We start from the raw sequence: 24,066 nt of genomic DNA on the forward strand, positions 1-24,066 counted from the left end.
CTGGGATTTACTACCCAAACTCAGGTCCTTGCTAGCTTTGGACCTAAGAGAAAAACTGCTTAACCCCTGTGGCTTTGGTTTCCTAATGAGGATAACAATCATTAAGCCTCACAGCTCTGCAGTTATGGTAAAAAAAAATAACATCTTGTTGTAGGTGTGTGTGCATGAGAAAAAGCTACAAAGTGGCATATAAAGATAATGCAATGTACTAATTATCTTCTAAAAACACAGAACAGCATGATCTCCAGAAGCAGCAGCTGCTGTGCACTGACCAGGGGCCTCCAGTTCAGCGGCGTCTGGGACAGATCTGCACACCGGCTCAGCATGGCTTTGACCAAGCCCTGCAGCTCCTTGTACAGCACAGGTAGCGCACTCTGATGATCCTTCCTGCATGCAGGGAGACAAAGGTAGGCCTATGGTGAGGTCAGGGTACCCCAAGATAGCCCCAGGTTCTCAGGCAATGAGGGGGCATATGGTGGATCCGAACTTGGGTCCAGGAACTGATCTGACAAAAATCCCAGGTCCAGCACTTGTCTGCTGCGTGACTTTATGCACATTCCTCATCCTCTCCAGCCCTCAGTTTCCTCATTTAGTAAGTGAAAGGTAACAGTACTGTCCTCATAGAATTATGCTGAGGACCAAATTGGATAATGTATGCAAAGAACTCAGGACAGTGCTCAGGACAGTGCTTACTAGATAGTAAGTCCTTACAAATGACAGCTATGACTATGACTGGGCTTCCCAGGTGGCGCCAGTGGTAAAGAACCCACTTGCCAATACAGGAGATGTAAGAGATGTGGATTCAATCCCTAGGTAGGGAAGATCCCCTGGAGGACGGCATGGCAACCCACTCCAGTATTCTTGTCTAGAGAATCCCCACGAACAGAGGAGCCTGGCAGGCTACAGTCCATAGGGTTGCATAGAGTCACACATGACTGAAGTGACTTAGCACACATGCACGCACACACATGACTATGGTTATTGTTATTAAGGATACAGAGGGTTTTCTCACTGAAAAAGACCTCCCAATTAAAGAAGTACTACCTAGAACAGAAGGTATATCAAGAGATGTATATGGCCACTGTTCTCAAATAACTGATAAGCTCTCTTATTTTTTCATTTATTTTAATTGGAGGATAATTGCTATACAATATCATCTGAGTGAACTCCAGGAGTTGGTGAGGGACAGGGAGGCCTGGTGTGCTGCAATTCATGGGGTCGCAAAGAGTCAGACATGACTGAGCAACTGATCTGATCTGATCATGATGGTTTTTGCCATACACCAACATGAATCAGTCACAGGTATACATGTGTCCTCTCATCCTGAACCCCCCTCCCACTTCCCTCCCCACCCTATCCCAAGCTCTCTTAGAGAAGAGAAATCAAATTTGATTTCTGCTACCTTGATGAGGAAAATCATGATCAATAGGTAAATGTTATCAAGGACCCAGATTTTATTTAAGGAATTAATATAAGGAAGAACTTTCTAAGAGTCAAAACGCTATAGAGGCACACAACACTGTAAATTAACTATATGTCAATAAAATTTTTTTAGAGCTGAAAAAATCTCTATAGAGGTAGACAAGAGTATCTAGGAGGAAGTGAGCTCTCTTGGAGATTATAAACAGAGACTGGAAACTATGTTTGGAGAATCAATTAATATGAGAATGTGCAACAATGTGAAAAGTAATACTTAGCGTCTCATATTTGTATAGACTCAGAGGAGGCAAGAGTCATGATTAGTCTAAATGTGAGCTCCAAGAGGCCAGGGGCCAGTTCTGCCTTTTCACTTTACCTAACAGAACTAGATGCATTGTAAATTGATGCTAAATTAAAAAAAAAAAAAAAAGTTAAAGAAATGAAGGACTGACTACTTGACAGGGTATAGTTTGCTGTATTGATTTCCTAGAAATGCTATGATAAGTTACCATAAACTGTGTTGCTTAAAACAACAGAAATTTATCCTCACATTCTGGGGGCTAGAAGTCTGCAGTCAAGGTGTCAGCCCCTCCAAAGGCTCTAGGGAAGAATCCTGCCTTGCTTCTTAGCTTCTGGTGGTTGCTGGCAATCCTCATCATTCCCTGGCTTATAGATGCATGATTCCAATTTCTGCCTCAGTCTTCACATGGCCCTCTGTGTGTGCCTGTGTCCAAACTCCCTTCTCCTTCTAAGGGCATCAGCCACTGGATTCAGGAGCCCACACTGATGGCCTCATCTTAACTCAATTGTATCTACAAAGGCCCTATTTCCAAACAAGGGCATGGATTTTAGAGGGATGCTAATTCAACCCAATGCAGTAACTAAGAAGAAACCTATGTTAACCCTCATCTCTGGGCTGTTTTTGAACTCTGAGAGCAATCTGTTGGGCCTTCTAATTGCTCAGTTAACCGTATATAGTGAAGGCTTGATTTCCCCTTTCCCTTCTGGAAGCTCTTTCATTCCCCCCCCCCTTTTTAGACTTTATTTTTTACAACAGTTTTAGATCTACAGAAACAAATACAGTAGATAGTGCAGTGTTCCCATACTCCCCCAGCCCTACTGCAATTTCCCCTACTATTAACACACTGCATTAGTGTGGCACATCTGTTACAATTAGTGAACAATATTGAATGGAAGCTCTAACTTTCTATCCTACATTGATAGCCAAGGTCTGGCTCTGCCATCTTTAAATTCTTTCAACAGTTCTCACTCCTCATTCCCTCTTCTGGTTGGGCTTCCCAGAGACCTTCTGAAACACTCCACCTCAGAGGGATCACCTCACTAAACATTCAGGAAAATTAAAGTCAAAAATAAAAGCATCTAAGGATTAATAACCTTATAATTAAATACCTTATATTAACTTTATAAATATAAACTTATATTAACAACCTTAATAACCTAATAAGCTCCCTACCCATAATTCTCCATAATTCTGATCCAACCAGCTTTCTGGCTTCTTCAAGTACTACTTACCCTCACACAACCTGCTGGCCAGACTGACTACGGTACCCTTAGTAATCCCTAAATTTTCCCACCTACATGTTTTGACCAATCCTAGTCCTTCCACAAATCTATCTCTCTCATCCCTTGTGTATGTATATGTTAGTATACAAAATAAAATTAACATTTATAATGTTAATAATATAAGGTTATTAATCCTTTGTAACCCCTTGGACTGTAGCCCACCAGGCTCCTCTGTCCATAGGATTCTCCAGGCAAGAATACTGGAGTGGGTAGCCATTCCCTTCTCCAGGGGATCTTCCCAACCCAGAGATCAAAACTGGGTTTCCTGCACTGCAGGCAGATTCTTTACCATCTGAGCCACCAGGGAAGCCCGCGTAGCACAGCTCAAACCCTGCCTCCTGCCTGAAAGGTGCTATCAGTCCCCCATAACACTGACCTCCTAGGAGACTTGCAGCTCTGCCTGGGAACTTCTGATTGACTCTTGCTCTTACTCTAGGCCTTTGTTACCCTGTTGTTTTACTCATCTCACTCTTGTTAGGATTCATGTCCCAGATTTAGACATTCAAATCCAGGAAAGGACAAAAGGGGAAAAGAGACAATCTGAAGCCATTATAATATAAATGCTATTCTTCAATTTTTAGAAGCAATTTTATGCAAGTGACAAAGACTTAATTATGGTTACAGATGAGACTATAAATGTTAACAACCTTTACAATATAAATTAAAAGTATAATACAAAATTAAAGGTACAGCTGATATTGAGAAGTAGAAGGTAAAGAGAAAGCTAAGGAAGAGTTGGGGTGTGAATATACCTAGCTAACCAAGTAGGGTGTTAAGAGATACTGCCTTAAGTTGAGGGAACAAGAAATACAAGTTTTAAGCATATTATTTAAAAGCTTGAAAACAAAATATTAACTAGTAAAAATGTCAAGGAAATGTAGAGAAGGCAAAACAGCTAAGTCTTGGTCTTTCCTATTGGTAAGTCAATGAAATGTTCTAAATGGACAAAGAAATAGCATTGCACTCTTATTGTTTAGAGTTAGGGAAATAAGTCACCAGAACTTAATGAGGACAAAATGAGTTAAAATTAGTTTCCTTTAGAAAGTAGGAACAGAGGACTTTTTCTTTTCATTATAAAACTTGTGCATGTTTTATTTTTTATTGCTTAAATATATTACTTTGTTAGATTTTTAAAAGGGAGAATGTAGAAACAAAGTAAAATTTTCTATATAAGTAAATATTGGTTTCCTCCATTAGTTTTTTCAAGATCAAGCACCCTACTAAGGAATGATTTCCCATTTGACCCTAGGCTCATTTAGTCTCACCATCCATTTTAACATCATTCATATACTGACTATTAGGAGTGAGATATATAGCAGTTTAAAAAAAATGACATGATCTCTTAATTCTTGGAGATCATGTTATATTGTGGAGAAGACACAAAACAGATGAATAAACAAGAACTTTCAAGTAGGTGCTGCAATAGCCAAATGGGTCAGTTAGGAAAGGATACTCTGAATGAGACCTCAATGATGGAAAGAGGCCAGTCATGCAAAGATTTAAGGGGAACAGTATTTTAGGCAAAAGGAAAAATTAGTAGAAAGGAAGTGGGAGCAAAGTCCAGACTAAAAAAAAAAGACTGAGTTTCAAAAAGTTATATCCACAAAATAAATACAGAATAAAATCTTATTTTAAAAGACATGCAAAGAATCGGAAGGAACTCTTCCAAATTAAAATATGAAAGTAGAAGTAAAATACTCAATAGTAGGGTTGAAAAATAAAGTCAAGAAAATCTCCTGGAAACTAGTACATAATGACAAAAAGATGAAAAACTGTCAGACAAAGAAAATAAACAAAAGAAAAAAAATCAGATGACCAATCCAGGATGCCCAACATCCAAATGGCAGTTTCATAAAGGCACAACAGAGTAAGCAGGATAATGGAAAGAAATAATTCAACGAAATTTCCCTGACCTAAAGGACAAGTATCCTCTGGAAGCTACTCTGGCCTTGACAGGCCTTTGGGTACACGCAGAGGTAGAAAGTTCAGTCTGTCTGGGTCTCTCACCTCAGAAAGGCAGAAATGGCCTTCAGTGCCTCAGCAGCCACCTCCAGCACAGGGCTGCTCACTGCCTCTCGGAGGGCACGGCCAGCATCTCTGCACATGGCTGAGCTTGTGAACAGCTTGATCTCTTCTGGCTGCCTGAGAAATTATAAATGAAGAATAAGCGTGTGGATTCCTATCACTGACCCCGTCAGGAATAAATACCTCCAGTTCTTTGCTTCTCCAGTCTGGCCCCTGCAGGCTTGATGCTCCGCCACTTAGCTCACCGAGTCAGGATCTCAGCAAAGAGCAGCAGGCCCTGCTTGTGCAGCTCGGTGTTGTTCATCCTCAGGTTTCCCTGTAGGCTCCTCACCACCGACTCGATCCCTGCCTCAAAATGACACAGCAGAGGCCAGGGATCAGTGCCCAGTAGTCTCCTTCCTGCCTTCCCAGGAGAGGGGAGAGTCTCTGGACAGCACACAGTTGCTGGCAGCCCTCCTGGAGCAGTCCTGACAAGTTGAGCTGATGGGACAGGGCTGTGAGATCTTTGAGGGCAGGCCCTTGTATGATTCACCTCTGTCTCCCCAAACCCAGCACAACCCACAGCACAGGCCCTGGCATTTGAGGTATTTCATCAATGCCTACTGGCTGGGCTACTATACCTTCTCTACTACATACACTCCCATTTCTCCTCAAAGAATCAGCGCAGACCTCCACTCTCCAGGAAGCCTTCTCTGGTCCACTCAGGCAGAGGTATGGGCCTCCTCTGGCCTCCTACACCTCTTGTCCATCCCCTCAAGCATAACCCTAACCACCTTGTTTATATCTCCCTCCCCTTCCAGAGGACAGGGACCATGTTATATGTCCCTGTTATATTTTATATGTCCCATGTTATATGTCTAAATCTCTAGCTCCCAGCCTGATGCCTGGCATAGCATAGGAACACAGAATATGAATAATTGAATGTCCCCAGTCTAAAAATCTAGATGTGATATAAAAAGTTCCAGACAAGGAAGGTATCACCAGGAAAGAAGAAGGGATAGTTTCAACAAAACTTTGAAAGGTTAAATCAAAGTTGGGGGACTAATTAGATGGGGAGATTTCACAGGAAGACTACTCCAAGGCTGAGTAAGGTTGTTCTTGAGGTACAACAGGAATTCATCTCGTGGCTGACAGGAGTGTCCTTTTCTCGCTAAACATATACTTCCGCCAATTAATGGAGAGCAGAACTGTTTGGATATCACTGCTTGCCTGTGGAATCTGGTGACAAGTTGGGGCTGATGGAAATGACCAGACCAGCACCTTCCTCCAAAGTACAGGCCAGCCTGCCCATCACTGCTGCTGCCACCTAACTTCAAGGTGCTGTCCACCCAAGCCAGAGCTAGTGCAGGACCCACAGTACCAACCATACACCGTGTGGCACTTGGAAAAGAAGAGTGGCTCTTCTGCCAGGAGTATCAAACAGTTGTAGCAGGACCAGACGAGCACTTCACTGGAAGAGGAAAGATGCTCAAAGAGGAACTCTGGCCAGGGAGAGAGGGAGGAAGCAATATGAAAACTGTGTGATAATGCTCCCTTCACTAATACTAGGGTTTAGATTTATTAAGCATCTCATACCTGTCACTTCATCTGTTCATACACCCTCGCCCTAAGACGTAATCATTAATTCACACATAAACCTGGAAAATGCCCTCTAGCTTATTGTCTAACTTCTTCTTTTTACAGATGGGGAAACTGAGGTCCAGAGAGAGACAGCTGGTGGTAGAAGAGGGACTAGAACCTAGGTCCCCTGATTCTCAGGATGGGCAGCAACATGATGCAGAGAAAAGAGGTTTTAGAGCCAGAGAGCTTGATTTTGTATCCCTTCTCTGCCAATGCCGAGCCTTGTTGATTTAAACCAGCTGTTTCCCTTCTCTAACTTCCCTGGTGGCTCGGACGGTGAAGCGTCTGCCTGCAACGCGGGAGACCCGGGTTCGATCCCTGGGTTGGGAAGATCTCCTGGAGAAGGAAATGGCAACCACTCCAGTATTCTTGCCTGGAGAATCCCACAGATGGAGGAGCCTGGCAGGCTATAGTCCATGGAGTCGCAAAGAGTCAGACATGACTGAGCGACTTCACTCGCTCACTTTCCCTTCTCTAGTTCAATTTCCTTATTCATAAAATAGCAAAGATGAGGACCTAAATGTGGCAACATTTTCAATGCACCTCAGGGCATATTTCCTGGCTCATCACAAACTTTCAAGACACATTAATTCCTTTTTTTCTACAGGTCTTTCTACTACCCCACACTAGATGTTTATTTCTAGATGGTTTATTCCTAGACTGGTCTAAAAATCAGTAACAAATTGTTCAAGGTCAGTTAGAAATCTGTCGAAAGAGGATTCAGATTTCCTGAGGTGTATTTCCTAGACTCTGTCATATATAATGAATATGCCACCAGCTGGTCCCTTCAGTATGCATAACAAAGAATCCCAACAGAACTGCTGCTGCCGCTGCTACGTGAAAATCTCCAGTCAGAATTCTGGGGTTCTCAGAGGAGAAAGTTAGAAGGGGACTCCCACCTGGGATATCAGCGTGGATGAAGGCCAGGGCGTGCTTCGCTGGTGAGTGGACTAATACTGCAGTTATACATTGGGCACTGGCCACCTGCAGGGTCTCATCTCTGGAGAGAAGAAGCTGGAGAAACAGGCAGCAAAATGTGCCAGTTACAACACAGACAGGACCAGAGGGAGGCACCTGGGTGCCTCAGGGCAAGAGCCTGATTGTCTCTGAATCCCTCCCACACTACTGGCATCAGGTGTAATCATGATACTCAAGGAGAGCAGCTGTGGATTATGGAAAAGAGTCTCTATGAACAGAAGCAGGTGTGAAATAGAACAAAAGAACACAGTGGCATTCCAAGAACACTAAACCTGTCCCCAAGAATGCTCTGGCCTTCACTGACAAAAGTATTTTCACAGCCCTCGTCCAGTTTTGATGTTTGTAACAAACCTGGGATGTGTCAAGGCAAGGTTCTACTATTAGCCTCACTTTACAGAGTGTGCAGGAAAGAGTTAATACTGCAGACCTGAGACTGTACCCTTAGAAAGTCCTGTCTGCACTGAGTCTGGGAAGCTGAATTTCAGGAGGGTTCCCAATTCTCCCAGAACTGATAAGAGTGGCTCATTGTTACTAAACCATTTGTTCAAGCAATGCAGTTTATGCTGCACACCTGCTTTCTTTCTGGGAATCTGGGATTTTGGTATGTGCTAGGCAGAGGATACCTACATAATCAGATAGCTCCCAATTAAAACCTTGGGCACTGAGCCTCTAAAGAGCTTTCCTGCTAAACATTTCATACGTGCTGTCACAGTTCATTGGCAGAGGAATAGAGTGCATCTGGTGTGACCCCACTAGGAGAGGACTCTTGGAAACTTGTGCCTGGTTTTCCCCTAGACCTCATCCCATACACCTTTCCCTTTTCTGATTTTGCTTGGTATTCTTTTGCTGTAATAGATCACGGCTGTGGATATAACTGTACACTGAATCCTGTGAGTCTTCCTAGTGAGTCACTGAACCTAGAGTGGTCTCGGGGACCCTTAACACACAGAGGAAGGAACGAAAGCTCATTAAAGTTAAGTTACCTATGCTAGGCCACACAGCTGGTAAGTGGCAAAGCTCAGGCAGACACTCAGGTCAGCCACATCCAAATCTAGGAGTCTTTCCACAACTGAGATGCCTCCCTCATCAAAATTTTAAATCAGGTTACTCCTCTAATTAAAATATTTCAATGAATTTCCATTGAACTCTGAATAACATCCAAACTCCTACTAGACACCATAGCTATTAGGAGTCCCTAAAACACTTTCCATGGGGTTGCAGAGGGTCGGATATGACTGAGTGACAGAATTGAACTGAACAACACTTTCAGAAATCAAGGAAAGAGTTAAATGCAACCAGAGATTTTAAGTATAGAAGAAACTGGCCTTCTGGGGGGGGAAATGACAAGCAAAACATAGCACAAGACAGAGGAGACACTGCATGATTTTAGAGCTTCAAAGGAAAAGGACCAAGCTGCACATTTCTTGAGGACTACAAACTTAAACCCATCTCAGTTATGTTAGACTTAAAAATGGATACATAAACAGCCTTTCTATTTGCATATAAAGGAGTTTCTAGATATTAATCTTTATCTTGTTCTCTTTTATATAGGAAATGACATGTATTTCAGTCACGCCCAGTGATAAAAGGCAAACCATTATTTTATGTACCACTAAGAAGAGCTATAATTAAACTATGACATACCATTAATGGTAAAATGTCTCCCAGTTTGAGAGCTGTTACAGTATTTTAAAAGTGCCTTAGAAAAATGATATGTAACCATTAAGCAAAGCAATGATTCTTGGCTTAAAACGTATATTCCTTACTGTGTTGGGATTAGACTGACCAAAAAAAAAAACAAACAGAAGAATGGAAGTAGAAGAATACAGACCAGTCTTTATTTAAAATTTTGATATTTTGTTCATCATTAATTTTTTGCATTAACTTTGATTTTTTAAAATTCTGCATTAAAATACTATTTATCTTGATTGCTGAGGTTTTCTTACCTTTTTTTTGATTGCTGAGTTTTTAGCACCCCCTTAAGTTTTCCACCTAAGGCAAGTGCCTTCTCACCTCACCCAAGTTCCAAACTTGCTGATTCTTGTAGTAAATAAAACACTAATCATCCAAAATGGCTAAGAGAGAAACAGTCTCCACGTATGGATGGAGGACAGGAGCTCCATACCAAGATTCCTGTCTCCACGAAGCTCTCTCTCCCTAGGGAGGTGCTCTCCAGTCTGTCCCCGCCACTCTCATGCTGCCTTGGTGCACTGTGAGGACACGAGACACTGTGCTCCTGCTAAGTCCAGCAGCAATGTTCTAACCAGACACCACCAAGGACTCCAGGACAGCAGCAATTAAGTGAACACAGAAATTAACCCACTATGAGATTTTGTGGTTCAAAGACACAAGACTTGCTCTTGAGAGTTCAAAGGCCCCGCGTGGACCATTCCAGAGGCGTCCCAGGGAGGTTAGGAGGGGCAGTTTGCTCTGGTTTTTTTATTCCTACCTTACCTAATCCTAACTGTCCCTTTCCCGTTTCTAACCAAGGTACCTCCTCCTTTCCACAGAAGCAGTCCCACAGTCTAGTCAGTGAGTGATATCCCTGGTATCAGATGAGGATAAGCAGCTCTGCCAAGCCCTGTGCTGAGCACTGTGGACAGAGACAGTCAGACTCAGGTCCTGCTCTAAAGAAGCTCCCAGTTGATCAACCACAACATGGTGAGGTAAGCACTGTGAAAAGGGCACATTCTACCTAAAGGAGCCAGGGGACAGGGGAGCTCTATAGGCCTTGAAGGCTGAATCAGACCAAGGAGAGGGGAAAGGCTTTAAAGGCAAAGGGGAAGAGCATCTGCACAGGCACAGAGACAGGAGGTCCTAGAATATACAGGACCAGGGAGAAGTTGCATCTGGCTGGAGTGCTGGGTTGTGGGACAGAAGAGACAGGCAAGTAAGGCTGAAGGGATAAGCTGGGCCCAGAGAAGGAGGGCTCCACGTACCAAGCTGAGAAGCTTGAATAATCCCCAAAACAACCGAGGTGGCTTTGTTTCCACAGCTGCGTGTATTCTCCATTCTCAGACAACCCAGATGTAAAGGGGAGGATACAAACATAAAGATTCACGACTGAAAGAAAACCAACGTTGAGTCTTCCAATAGCATGTTGTTTTGGCCAGTGAGAAAGTACTTAGGAAATCCTAGGTAGAAGGATAAGGAAAAAGCCCCAGGAGATTCAGGTTCCTGAAGCCAGAGACCAGGAGTCACAGGACAACTACCTTTTTGAGCACCAAAGGCAGTGGGGTCTCTCCTGGTGGCCCCTCAACACTCTCAGCACTTTCCACCAGCGCAGACTTGTTCATGAGCATGGACACAAAGAGATCATACTTCAGCAGCTGCTTTAGCAAACCTAGACAACAAAGGGGTGGGGAAGTGAGGCAAGAGCAGCATGGGTACAAGGACACACCCAAGGTGGCTCCTCACACATCTGCTAGAAGTTTCTTCATCTTTCCATAGATGTTCCTAAGCATTTTATTATTTTTAACGCTACTGTAGATAGAGTTTTCTTAATTTATTTTTGAGATAGTTTGCTGCTACCATATAGAAATTCAACTGATTTTGTATCCTACAATTTTACTAAATTCATTTAATAGTTTTAACAGTTTTTGGTGTAGTTTTTTGGACTTCCTTGGTGGTTCAGACGGTAAAGCATCTGCCTACAATGCGGGAGACCCGGGTTCAATCCCTGGGTTGGGACGATCTCCTGGAGGAAGAAATGGCAACCCACTCCAGTATTCTTGCCTGGAAAATCCCATGGTCAGAGGAGCCTCGTAGGCTACAGTACATGGGGTCACAAAGAATCACACACAACTGAGCGACTTCACTTTTCTTTCAGTGTAGTTTTTAGGGGTTTCTACCTATAAGGTAATATCATCTGAAAACAGAGACAATTTTACTACTTCCTTCCTTTACTTCTGCCTTTTATTTCTTTTTCTTGCCTAATTGTTCTGGCAGGATTTAGAGTACTACGTTGAATAGAATCCCACCTTTTTCTTTGCAATCTCCATGACAGCGCACATCACAATTAATTCTAATTGTCCACATCTGCCCTCCACAATGGACTATGAATTTCCAGATTACAGCATGGGTTTAATCATCTGTACAAACCCAGAAGGGGTCCTGGTTCAGAATGAACACTATGTATGGCTGAGCTGTTCAAAACAGAGCTCTTGGCCCAAACTGTGAAAATAAATTGTTGTTGCCCAGACTGTGCTTTTCCCTGTAGCCCCTGCTCTGAAACAGGTCTGCACCCAATCACCAGTGCCTGTTTCCTCTATCCAAAATACGAAAGCTCCCTGCTCAAAAGCATTTGATAGATTTTGTGTATTTATGTAAGGAAGTTGACAGGAGAGGCTGAAAGGGTACACTGAGCCTCAAATAACAAGAGAAATTTGGACTTCACCCTGGAGGCCAGAGGAAGCCATAGATGATTTTCCAAATAGGAAACTGACGGGACGCGAGCTATGCAGTATGAAGATTAATTTGGCAGCAAGTACAGGATGCACCAGGGCAGGCAGTAAAGACCAGAGGCAAAAAAACTGCTGTCCCACTTTTCCTCCTCTTCTCCTTCCAAAGGTGACGTTCTTAAGATACCACACCAACATGAGGCATCTTTCACAGTCTGTGCCTCTTATCTCCCAAATCCATGACTTCTACCCCGTGCAAAGCAGCAAACCTCCCCACCGCTAATGAGTCTGCATCTCAAATCCTCAAAAAAAAAAAAAAAAAAAAATCTCAAAAGCTTTCTCTTTTCTCTCCAGTCCCACATCTTACCCAAGCAGTTGATCTGTAGCTCCTTTGTCTGGGCACCATCCATGGTGGAAAGGAAGAGAGGACACAGCTTCTCCCGGAAATGGCCCAAAAGCATCTCAGCAGCAACTGGGGAGGAGTACAGCTTCCCATAAAGGTAGCAGACAGAAGCCTGCACCCCCTCATTGGGGTACACTAAACCTCTCAACAGATGCTCCATCAGGTCACCTATCCAGAAAACAACCAGGGGATCAAGGGAACCTCACAAGTCAACTGCTAGATGACACTCCAAACTACTGCCCTGAATGGGGTAGTCATGGTAATCCCTATAATCCCCCACAATTCATGATTTCTGGGAATCTAAAAGAGAAAACCAAGGCATAAAGAAGTTAAGTGATTTACCCTTGGATAAATCCTCTATGAGATACTTATTTCCTTTTACTGATAAAGTGCTTGTGCATTCCAGAATTAATTCCTCCTCCCATCTGAAAGACTCATAGTAGATACTTAATTATTTTGTGTTAAAATAGTGAATAGAAACAGCCCAAGACCAGAGTTGAGCAATACTTTTTTGCCCCAATTAGCCAATATAAAGCATATTTTGCAGATGAGGAAACTGAAGCCTATGGAAGGAAAGTAATGTCTTTCCAGGTGTACACAGTGAATGTTCCTCCCAGATGGAAGTGTGATCAAAGCAGCTCTTTAAAGTGTAGAAGCAGCTCTTCCCCAGAGGTCACTCACCATGTTCCATCACAAGTTTGTCTGCCAGAGCAGGGACAGCATCTACCAACTTGCCAAGAAGGGTCAGGGTGGCCAGGCTGCCTCGCATGGAGGGCATGCTACACAGCTACAGAAAGTGAACACATTCCTTTCTATAAGTTAGGATGAGAACAGATCTCCCACCAAAGTTCATCTTGCCCTATCCACACCAAAGCCTGTACTGCCTGTGTCTCTTACAACAGTTAGTAACCAGCCTCTTTAGCTAAGTATCAATTGCCCCTATTGGACTGGGAAACCCCAGAGGAAAGGGACCGAATCAGATTTCTCTTAGAATCCTCAGTACATAGCTCAGTACGTGTTTGTTAAACTAAATTAAAATTAGCGTATTTTGCCCCCTCTGGAGCCAGAAACTGGAGGGGCGAAAGTTGGACACATCATAAAAATGGAATTCTAGTTCACTGCAAAAAATTATTATTATTATCATTATTATAGCTACTATTACTGAACATTCTATTTGTCAGGTACTATGCTTGATGCCTGGGGCTTCCCTAGTGGCTCAGGGGTAAGGAAGCCGCCTGCAATGCAGGAGGCACAGGAGATATGAGTTTGATCCCCGGATTGAAAAGACCCCTGGAGGAGGGCATGGCAACCTACTCCAGGATTCTTGCCTGGAGAATCCCATGGACAGAGGAGCCTGATGGGCTATAGTCCATAGGGTTGCAGAGTCAGACATGACTGAAGCAACTGAGCATGCATACATGCTTGATGCTTTTCAGAGAGAGTCAATAGTATTTATTTCACCTTTTCTATTGACTAGCTATAGCACCTTAAGTAAAATTCTTAACTCTTCTGACGGGACTTAGTAATAGTACCAACTTCAATGGGTTGCTGAGAAGATTGAACGAGATATTGCATGTGAAGCACCAACACAATGCCTACAGTATATAAAGGGGCATCACCATAATGATGCATTGATATTTATAAATATAATTTATAAATGTAATTTTATATATTAATCACATGCAGAGCGATTATAATGACACGATAATTTAACACTTTTTAATTAAATGTTGCTCTTAATGGTGTTGAATAAACATCTGTCTTTCTCTTGCAAAAAAAAGATTCTGATATTATTCCTATAAAAGCTGCTTGTTTAACTGATATTTTTGACTACATTGAAGAAAGCAGGTTAAATATAACTATTCAGTGCTTACTTTAGATGCTGATAAAAACAAATGCCTTCAGTACAAAATATTGTATACAACTTAAACCAAACAAAAATACTAAGCCAAGACATAGTAAACATATTTCCTTAAAAAATTTTTGAAGGAAATCTGTTCATATTTAAGAGAATGGCCATGGGATGATTATGCCAGAAAATGGACTTCACCAACATGGAGGTAGACTTTGGGAGACTAAAAGCGAAAGGGAGGAAGCTACAAAGAGTACTGGAGCAGAAGACCCAGGCCCCAGCTCTGGTTCTGCCACTGATTCAGTGACCTCAGGCAAGTCCCTTTTCCTCTCCAGATTCAATCTTCCAATCTATCCAAAGAAGGGCTGTCCCAGCTCTGACATCTGAGGATTCCAAGAGGTACTCAAGAACCCACAGATACTTACTGACCTCTTTGTGACATTCATCCAGAAGGCAATGAATGGTCTGCTCCAACTTCAGCTGAGTCGTAAGCTGGATAAGGACTAAACAGACACAATACCATTACTTACCAGAAGACAACCCCAGGCCCAGACTTCTAATCAAAGTCATCTGCTTGTGCTAATTGGCATTAGTCTTTTCTATCTCCTCCATTCTTAACTGTTTTATCATCAATGGTTCAAAACAAGGCAATACATTACAATAATCTAGGAAGCTTTAAAAAAAAATAAAAACTACTGCTCAATTCCATCCCAGATCAATTAAATTAGAATTTCTACAGAAAGAGTCTAAGCATTTGGATATTTTTTAAGTTTCCCAGGTAAGTCTATTGTGAAACCAAGGTTGAAAACTACTATCATTATATTATTTCCACTTTTTTCCTTCCTTAGAATTTGCTACTTCATATACTAAAAAAGAGTTATGAGTTAATTCTTGTGCTGATAATTGACAATAATATTATCACTCAACCCCAAACCTATCCTTCTATACAATCATTTGTGTGCTTCTGCTGGTGTCTTTGATGAGGAGTGAAGAGGCTTGCTCTGCAAGTGTTGGGGAAGTGGCAAACTAGATTTGGCTGCTGCTGAGGGAAGACTCTACCACTCCCAGAGTAAAGAAGCATTCTAGAACAACACTGACAGAAACAGAAAGAAGGCAGGAAATAAACAGCAAATAGTGAGGAAGGAGCAAGTCCTTCTCCCTCTAGCTTTGCAATATCCATCTAGTGCTCACCACCTCATGAAGTTTCCAGAGGATTCCAAGCTATGCTGGCATCTACCAGAAGCAGATGGCTTTAGGATTATAGCTCCACTCTAGAGTGGCCTTGGGGCTTCCCTTGTGGCTCAGCTGGTAAAAAATCCACCTGCAATGTGGGAGACCTGGGTTTGATCCCTGGGTTGGGAAGATCCCCTGGAGAAAGGAAAGGCTACCCATTCCAGCATTCTGGCCTAGAGAATTCCAGGGAGTGTACCATCCAAAGGGTCACAAAGAGTCAGACACAACTGAGCAACTTTCACTTTTACCGGTAAAGAATCTACCTGCCAAACAAGAGACATGGGTTGAATCCCTGGGTCAGGATGATCCTCTAGAGGAGGAAATGGCACCCCACTCCAGTATTCTTGCCTGGATAATCCCATGGACAGAGGAGCCTGGCAGGCTATAGTCCATGGGGTTGCAAAGAGTCGGACATGACTTAGTGACTAAATAATAACAACAGGGCAGCCTTGAGGAAAATGGCAAAGGGAGATCTCCCCACCCATGCCGTCGGAACTTCAAGTGAGACATTTGTTTATCCACACTCTCTATACTGAGAGATGGTCAAAAGTACACACAGATCATATTGACTTATTTGTTACAACTGCTAACTGTTACAGCTGCTAACTCTATGGCTGTATGGTCATGGAGCCAGCAGCAGCCAAGCAGCATCCTCTCCTCAGTGGTCTGAGTTTCATATATGGGGTCCTTCCTCCAAACTTGTAAGTTTTAATAATTTCAACCTCTCCCTTTGCTTCCCTAGTCCCAGGGGTGGCAGCTGTTTTCAGAAATTGATACCTTGGTGAAAACTTGGTTCTCTTTTTGCCTTTAGGTACCTAGTTAATAATTCTTTAAAGTTCTTTTTTCTGTTCAAATAACTTGAATGGTTTGTGTTTCCTCACTAGACTCCTAACTGATACAGTTCTTTGTTCTTTCTGCAAGAATCCTTTCATCCCAATGCTCGTCTTCCTTCTTCTTGAGTCTTACAGGTAAATTCAGATACTTCCACAGCTTTAAATACCATCTATGTGCAGACAACTTCCAATCACCCAACACTAATGTAAAAAAAGCAGAGTTTGTACGTGTCTTTGTAATAGCACTTATCAGCCATTGCTATTTACCAGCCCACCTCTCCTCCAGACTGTAAACTCTTACATGGCAGGAATTATGTCAGATATATCACTAGTATCTAATGCAGTACTTGACACAGAGTAGGTGCCAAGAAAAAAAAAAAGCAGAATTAATGATTAAAAACTGAGTTTTCTTTATCTGTCTGTAAAATGGAAAATTTCATCCAGGTCTCAAATAGTCAGAGCTGCAATTCAGGGTAATATTCCCGGCTTCAAATGCTGAGAACACAGAGTTTTACCTTACCTTCAATACAGAGGTCTGTTATGCTCCCATCCTCTACATTACATAACAGTCCTTAGAGCAGAAGGAAGAGGGGGATGGTTAACAGTTAAAAGAGAAACAAATCCAGAAAGGCACACTATGAATTCTAAGACTAATAGCAGCTTTAAGCAATGTCCCAGCTAAATTCTATCCTCAGCACCAAACCCCAGATTTTCAATAACAGCTCTCTGGCTTTAAAAGGATAAAAATAGTCAGTGTGGCACAGTATAAAAACTGTGTGTTCTGGAGTCTGTAACAGACCTGGGGTAAAATCCCAGTTCCACCAGCTGTTAGCTAAGGCCTGCCTGAGCCTTGGGGATCATCCTCTCTCCCTTAAAAGAATATTTTGGCAGTTGAAAGCCTGAAAAGCCTCTAGCAGAGAAAAGCATTCAATTTAAGTTGGCTCCTTTCCTCCCTGAAAGGGCTCATTCCATAGGACATTATAACTGTATTAAGAGAAGGGACTTTTTAATTCATCTTATTTTATACATGAAGAAACTAAAGGTACAGAAAAGAAGTCACTCAATCAAGGTCACAGTCAGATCAGCAGACTCCAGATCTGACTATTAATCCTGTTCAAAGACCAGACAGTCTAGATTTTTTAAAAGAACACATCCACCTTCACACTTTTAATAACACCTGAGCTATAGTAAAGCCAGTTACAATACAATGCATCGTGTATCTTAGGAAGGGGACATTTCTTCACCATTATAACAAAATAATTTGTTAGTAAGTTAAACTTTTACATTGCAAACAGTGGAAACTATCATTCCAAGACCATTTCTCCAAGACCCCAAAAACAAATGTACAAAGTATACAGGCAAAATTCACTCCAGGTTTCCTTTTCAGTCTCACCGAAAAGCATGCTTACGAAGTGGATACAGACTCTCTGATCCTGAGCCACCAGCTGCACAACCAGGGAGGCATGCTTCATTAGAGCATCTCGGAAGCCGGACAGCACGTGCTTCTTGCGCACCAACTAGGGGCAGATGAAATAAATATTCAATAGCAACCAAGTCTCAGTTGTTTTGAACCCAAACAAGTATAATTCCCAAATATAACTACAAGATTACACCAGTGGGATCATCTGAACTATGGAGTATGAAAAGAGGCATCATTTACACACAGGAATCCACATGTTCAAACAAAGGATGATACAAGAACTAAGGTTTCTAATACAATATATTTACAGAGCACTTTACTGTTCACAAATCACTCTTTTGTCTACTAGCTCATTTAAGCCTAATTGAGTTGGTAAAGCAAGCAGGAAAAGGTACTACTATTGCTGTTTTGGAGATGAGAAAACTGAGGGTCAGAGACTTTGCCAAGGACTCAAATCTAAGTATCCAACCAGGTCTTGTCCAAGGCTCTTTCCACAGTCTATGAGAATGATACTGCAGACCCTCATAAGTCTCACTGAAGTAGGTAGAGAAAAATGCATCCTTCCATTCAGTGTAGACATAAATCTTCACACTCAATTTGCCTCCCTGTACAGGGAACTGGGGAGCAGCTGTGCAAAGTGTTCAAGACAGTAACAAAAGATAGATCAAAAAAAGGGTGTACTGAGGATAGAACATGAACACAGGTACAACCGACTACATTAACCCCTTCAGCTGGTGAAAAATGAAGCTAAGACAAGTACGTTCAATAAAAGGTGAAGTTGCATCTCTTACTGCCTCTAACCTGTGCTATTACAAGTCTCTTATTCGTGAACTTCACCAGTTCTTCCCACATAATTAAGCTAGTGACCTAAATGAGTTATTCAAAAAATTTCAATGACATTCCTTCATCTGCTAGATTAAATCCAAGCCTTAGCTTGGATTCAAACTCTTAAAGGAACTGATCTCAACCCTGGCTCTCCAATATCACCTCCCTCAATTGCCCTTCAAACACATTCTGATGACCTCCCCAAACTCATCCTTGCTAATCCCACCTCCTGGAAAAAGCTCCCCCATTTCCTCTGGCCCAAATATCACCCATCTTTTCAAGTGTAATTCAAATGCTTCCTCCTCTTAAAAAAAACTTCCTTAATTTCGCTCCTTATCCCACCAAACAGCACTTACTATAAACATGTCCAGCTTCTAAATTCCCAGAAATGTGTTCTCTTATTTTCTCCCATACCTCACTGTCTTATTCATCTTTGTACCTCTCACTGTCCAAGAATGGCAGTCTCAGAACTTTAGCCTCAGTGATATTATAGATGTTATCAGATAGTCCAGCGGTTCTCAGAGTATAGTCTTTGGACCCTGAGCATGCCCAAAATCCTTTCAGAAGATCCACAAGACGAAAATTATTTCCATATAATACTGAGATGCTATTTGACTTTTTCACTTATTCTACTGAGTGTACAGTAGAGTTTTTCCAAGGAGATATATCACAACAGATAAAATGCAAAAATCTAGCCGTCCTCTATTAAATCAGCCATTAACAAAATTTGCAAAAATGTGAAACAGACATTCCTTCCATTATCTGCTTTGTTTTGAAAGTAGTTATTTTCATTTTGAAAATCATGTATGCCACAGAACTGTACATTTAAGAGTCAAAATGGTAAATGGGATGTTACCTATTTTTTTGTCAAAATAAAAAGAATTGCATTAATATGTAATGGATTTACTATTATTTTTAAATGAGTATCTTAAACTTTGTTACTTTCAACACAGTAAATAAACAAAAGCTCTCTGGGGTCCTCAACACTTTTAAAAAGTGGAACGGTACCCCCAGAGCAAAACCTTGAGGACCGCTGATCTAGCTGATTCCCCACCCACCCCATGGTAAGAATTCTGCTCCTGAGAATCTGAAAAACAAGTTATCTCCCGAACTCTACTTGGAGGTGTCCACGGACAAAAAAACTCATAGCATAAGTGGGCAGACATTGAGGGAGCGGGCAGATCATGCTCCAGCCGGCTCTGCCTCTCAGAAAGGTCTTCCCCTCACCCCACTCCCGCCCGCCCATAACATCCACTCGTCGTTCCTGCTGCCACAGAGCCCAAGGCGCCCCCGCCTCACATTTCCCTCAGAAACCTGAAGGGAGTAAGGCCCCGCGGTGTGTGCGCCCGGCCCACAGGCTGCGCGGGCGCTCGCGCGGGAGGCAGCCCGAGCGAAGGCTGGACCCCCGAGAAGGGGAGGGACAGCAAAGGGCGGGACGGCTGAGAGGAGGGCAGAGGGAAAGCTGGCAACGCGTGCCAATGAGTCTTGGAGGGCCCTGAGAGCCCTGGATTTAGTGCGGAGAGCGTGGGCCCACAGGAGGCGCAGAGCCAAGCTCAGGGCCTCGTTATGAAAGAGGCTGCTGGGCGGCCTGCGGGGTAGGGTGAGGGGCGGGTCTGCGTAGGAGCCACATTTAACCAGGCGGGGGCCCGGCTTAGTTTCCCCGGAGGTGCGTCAGGTTCAGGCGACCTGTTCCGTTGAGGGGAGGGCCTGGTTGGTGAGGGAAATGCTGGGACCCAGTTCGCACCGACACGCCGGGCTCCGGCAGCAGCTCCAGCGCGCAGGCCAGGCAGCAGCGTGGGGACACGGGCAGCAGCCAGCGCGAGTCGTGCCGGTAATGGGCGTTCTCGAAGAGCAGCGCCGCCTCTTCGTCCCTCCCGGGCCCGGAAAGGCCTGCCGCCGCCTCCCTCACAGCCATCCTTCGACACGCGTTCTACCGCGACAGCACTGTTCCCGCCAAGTTTACGCGCAAGCGCACTTGGCAGAGCTCGGCGCGGGCGCACGAGGAGGGTAATGCGCCTGCGTAAACCGAGTACCTGGCAATTCAGGAGAGCAGCGGCACCTAAAGGCAGGTGAAGGGACTCAGGACTCACTTTGTACGTCTAAGCTCAAAGCTGTTTGCTCTTATCAGTTCTGTTCAGTTCAGTCACTCAGTCGTGTCCGACTCTTTGCGACCCATGGACTGCAGCACGCCAGGCCTCCCTGTCCATCACCAACTCCTGGAGTTTACTCAAACTCATGTCCATCAAGTCGGTGATGATGCCATCCAACCATCTCATCCTCTGTTGTCCCCTTCTCCTCCTGCCTTCAATCTTTCCCGGCATCAGGGTCTTTTCAAATGACTCAGTTCTTCACATCAGGTGGCCAAAGTATTGGAGTTTCAGCTTCAGCGTCAGTCCTTCCAATGAATATTCAGGACTGATTTCCTTTAGGTTGGACTGGTTGGATCTCCTTGCAGTCCAAGGCACTCTCAGTCTTCTCCAACACCACAGTTCAAAAGTATCAGTTCTTCGGCACTCAGCTTTCTTTATACTCCAACTCTCACAACCATACATGACAACTGGAAAAACCATAGCTTTGACTAGACAGACCTTTGTTGGCAAAGTAATAGAGGAAAACAATAGAATGGGAAAGTCTAGAGAGCTCTTCGACAAAATTAGAGATACCAAGGGAACATTTCATGCAAAGATGGGCACAATAAAGGACAGAAATGATATGGACCTAACAGAAGCAGAAGATATTAAGAAGAGGCAGCAAGAATACTCAGAACTATACAAAAAAGATCTTCATGACCCAGATAATCATGATGGTGTGATCACCAACCTAGAACCAGACATCCTGGACTGCAAAGTCAAGTGGGCCTTAGGAAGCATCACTATGAACAAAGCTGGTGGAGGTGATGGAATTCCAGTTGAGCTATTTCAAATCCTAAAAGATGATGTTTGCTCTTGTAACTTGCAGGAATTCGGCTTCACCACGTGCCGAAGGTTGAAAAACATTTATAAAGGTGCTGTTATTAGCCTTGAAAAAGAAAGGAAACAATCTATTTGTGCTATTAAAAAAGTAAATGAATTCAGTGATTTTTATCGAAAAACTGTCAGCACTATTATTTTAAATTTACATGACAACTTTCTCTCAAACAATCTAAGGTGACGCCTTTCTCTCAGAGATTCTAAGGTGATCCCCTTAAAATATCCTCTCACAGAGAGCTGCACAGTACTTGCAATGTTGTGAGCCCAAAAGGAATCCTGAAGAAGAAAAACTGGTTTATTAAATTTATTAACCAAATCGGTCAATCTACAAGAATTTAATTAGCACAAAAATGCCCAGCAAGCTGTTAGCGTTGAAGGAGATAAGTGATACTTTGAGTCAAGGTCATCTTGCTAAACTGTGCCTGGATTCCTGATTCACGGAAACTGTGAGTTAAGGAATGCTCCTGTGGACTTCCCTGGTGGTCCAGTGGTTAAGACTCTGGACTTCCAATGCAGGGCCATGGGTTCGATCCCTGCTTGGAGAACTAAGATCCTGTATTCTGCATGGTGTGGCAAAAAAAAAAAAAAAAAGTTTAATGTCGCTTTAAGCTGCTAAATATTGGGGTATATTAGTTTTCTATGGCTGCTCTAACAAATTACCACAAACTTGGTGTTTTGAAACAACAGAAATTTATTCTCTCAGTTCTGGAGGCCATACGTCAGGAGGACTACACTGCGTGCTCAGTCATGTCCGACTTTTTGCAACCCTATGGGCCGCAGGCCACCAGGCTCCTCTGTCCATAGGATTCTCCAGGCAAGAATACTGGAGTGGAGTGCCATTTCCTCCTCCAGGGAATCTTCCTGCTCCAGGGATCGAATGGTCATCTCTTATGTCTCCTGAATTGCAGGTGGGATCTTTACCACCAGCACCACCTTGGAAGCCCTAGGCACGAGCAGGCAAACAATTCCTTGTTTTTTCCAGCTTCTAATGACTTGAGAACCAGTGTTTGAGAACTGAAGAGGTAGAAATGTTTTCTCCATGAGATCTAGACATGGACAGCAGAATCCCAGAATGGCAGCTACTCAGTGGTCAAGCTCTCTTCCCTCAGGTCCTTCAAAAGGACCTGAATAATAGTGTCCAGTGCAAAGTACCACCCCTTCCTCAAGCAGAAAAGGCTGTTGGAGCATACTACCTCAATCAAAATTAACTTGGAATAGGACAGGACATGACTATACTAAAGCCTTTGACTGTGTGGATCACCACAAACTGTGGAAAATTCTTAAAGAGATGGGAATACCAGACCACCTCACCTGCCTCTTGAGAAATCTGTATGCAGGTCAGGAAGCAACAGTTAGATCTGGACATGGAACAACACACTGGTTCCAAATAGGGAAAGGAATACGTCAAGGCTGTATATTGTCACCCTGCTTATTTAACTTATATGCAGAGTACATCATGAGAAATGCTGGGCTGGATGCAGCACAAGTTGGAATCAAGATTGCCAGGAGAAATATCAATAACCTCAGATATGCAGATGACACCACCATTGTGGCAGAAAGCAAAGAACTAAAGAGCCTCTTGATGAAAGTGAAAGAGGAGAGTGAAAAAGTTGGCTTAAAGCTCAACATTCAGAAAACTAAGATCATGGCATCTGGTCCCATCACTTCATGGCAAATACATGGGGAAACAGTGGAAACAGTGAGAGACTTTATTTTGGGGGGCTCCAAAATCACTGCAGATGGTGACTGCAGCCATGAAATTAAAAGACGCTTACTCCTTGGAAGAAAAGCTATGACCAACCTAGATGGCGTATTAAAAAGCAGAGACATTACTTTACCAACAAAGGTCTGTCTAGTCAAGGTTATGGTTTTTTCAGTAGTCATGTATGGATGTGAGATTTGGACTATAAAGAAAGCTGAGTGCCAAAGAATTGATTCTTTTGAACTGTGGTGTTGGAGAAGACTCTTGAGAGTCCCTTGGACTGCAAGGAGATCCAACCAGTCCATCCTAAAGGAAATCAGTCCTGAACATTCATTGGAAGGACTGATGTTGAAGCTGAAACTCTGATACTTTGGCCACCTGATGTGAAGAACTGAGTCATTTGAAAAAGACCCTGATGCTGGGAAAGATTGAAGGCTGGAGGAGAAGGGGATGACAGAGGATGAGATGGTTGGATGGCATCACTGACTCAATGGACGAGTTTGAGTAAACTCCAGGAGTTGGTGATGGACAGGGAGGCCTGGTGTGCTGCAGTCCATGGGGTCGCAGAGAGTCAGACATGAATGAGCGACTGAACTGAGCTAAACTGAGGACAGGACAGGGCTTCCCAGGTGGTGCTAGTGGTAAAGAACTCTCCTGCCAATGCAGGAGACATAAGAGACTCAGGTTTGATCCCTGGGTTGGGAAGATCCCCTGGAGAAGGAAATGGCAACCCACTCTAGTATTCTTGACTGGAGAATCCCATGGACAGAGGAGCCTGGTGGGCTACATTCCCCAGGGTTGTG

The 24,066-nt window shown here is 43.2% G+C and overlaps 1 protein-coding gene across 1 annotated transcript in view; it reads right to left on the minus strand.

The window, feature by feature from the left end:
• Positions 1-20,507, minus strand: part of MEI1 (meiotic double-stranded break formation protein 1) — a 55,854-nt gene extending 35,347 nt beyond the window's left edge. Inside the window, exons 1-13 of the mRNA XM_027543387.1 lie at positions 20,337-20,507; positions 19,820-20,242; positions 17,741-17,864; positions 16,868-16,918; positions 14,711-14,784; positions 13,111-13,216; positions 12,394-12,597; positions 10,839-10,969; positions 7,548-7,662; positions 6,393-6,509; positions 5,274-5,373; positions 5,011-5,145; positions 273-387 (exon numbers count right to left, since the gene is read on the minus strand). Of these exons, the coding sequence (XP_027399188.1) occupies positions 273-387; positions 5,011-5,145; positions 5,274-5,373; positions 6,393-6,509; positions 7,548-7,662; positions 10,839-10,969; positions 12,394-12,597; positions 13,111-13,216; positions 14,711-14,784; positions 16,868-16,918; positions 17,741-17,864; positions 19,820-20,242; positions 20,337-20,507 (1,866 nt within the window). The remainder of the gene's footprint in view (positions 1-272; positions 388-5,010; positions 5,146-5,273; positions 5,374-6,392; positions 6,510-7,547; positions 7,663-10,838; positions 10,970-12,393; positions 12,598-13,110; positions 13,217-14,710; positions 14,785-16,867; positions 16,919-17,740; positions 17,865-19,819; positions 20,243-20,336) is intronic.
• Between the last annotated feature and the right edge of the window lie 3,559 nt (positions 20,508-24,066).

This window comes from Bos indicus x Bos taurus, chromosome 5 (genome assembly GCF_003369695.1).
Source record: "Bos indicus x Bos taurus breed Angus x Brahman F1 hybrid chromosome 5, Bos_hybrid_MaternalHap_v2.0, whole genome shotgun sequence".
Lineage (NCBI taxonomy): Eukaryota > Metazoa > Chordata > Mammalia > Artiodactyla > Bovidae > Bos > Bos indicus x Bos taurus.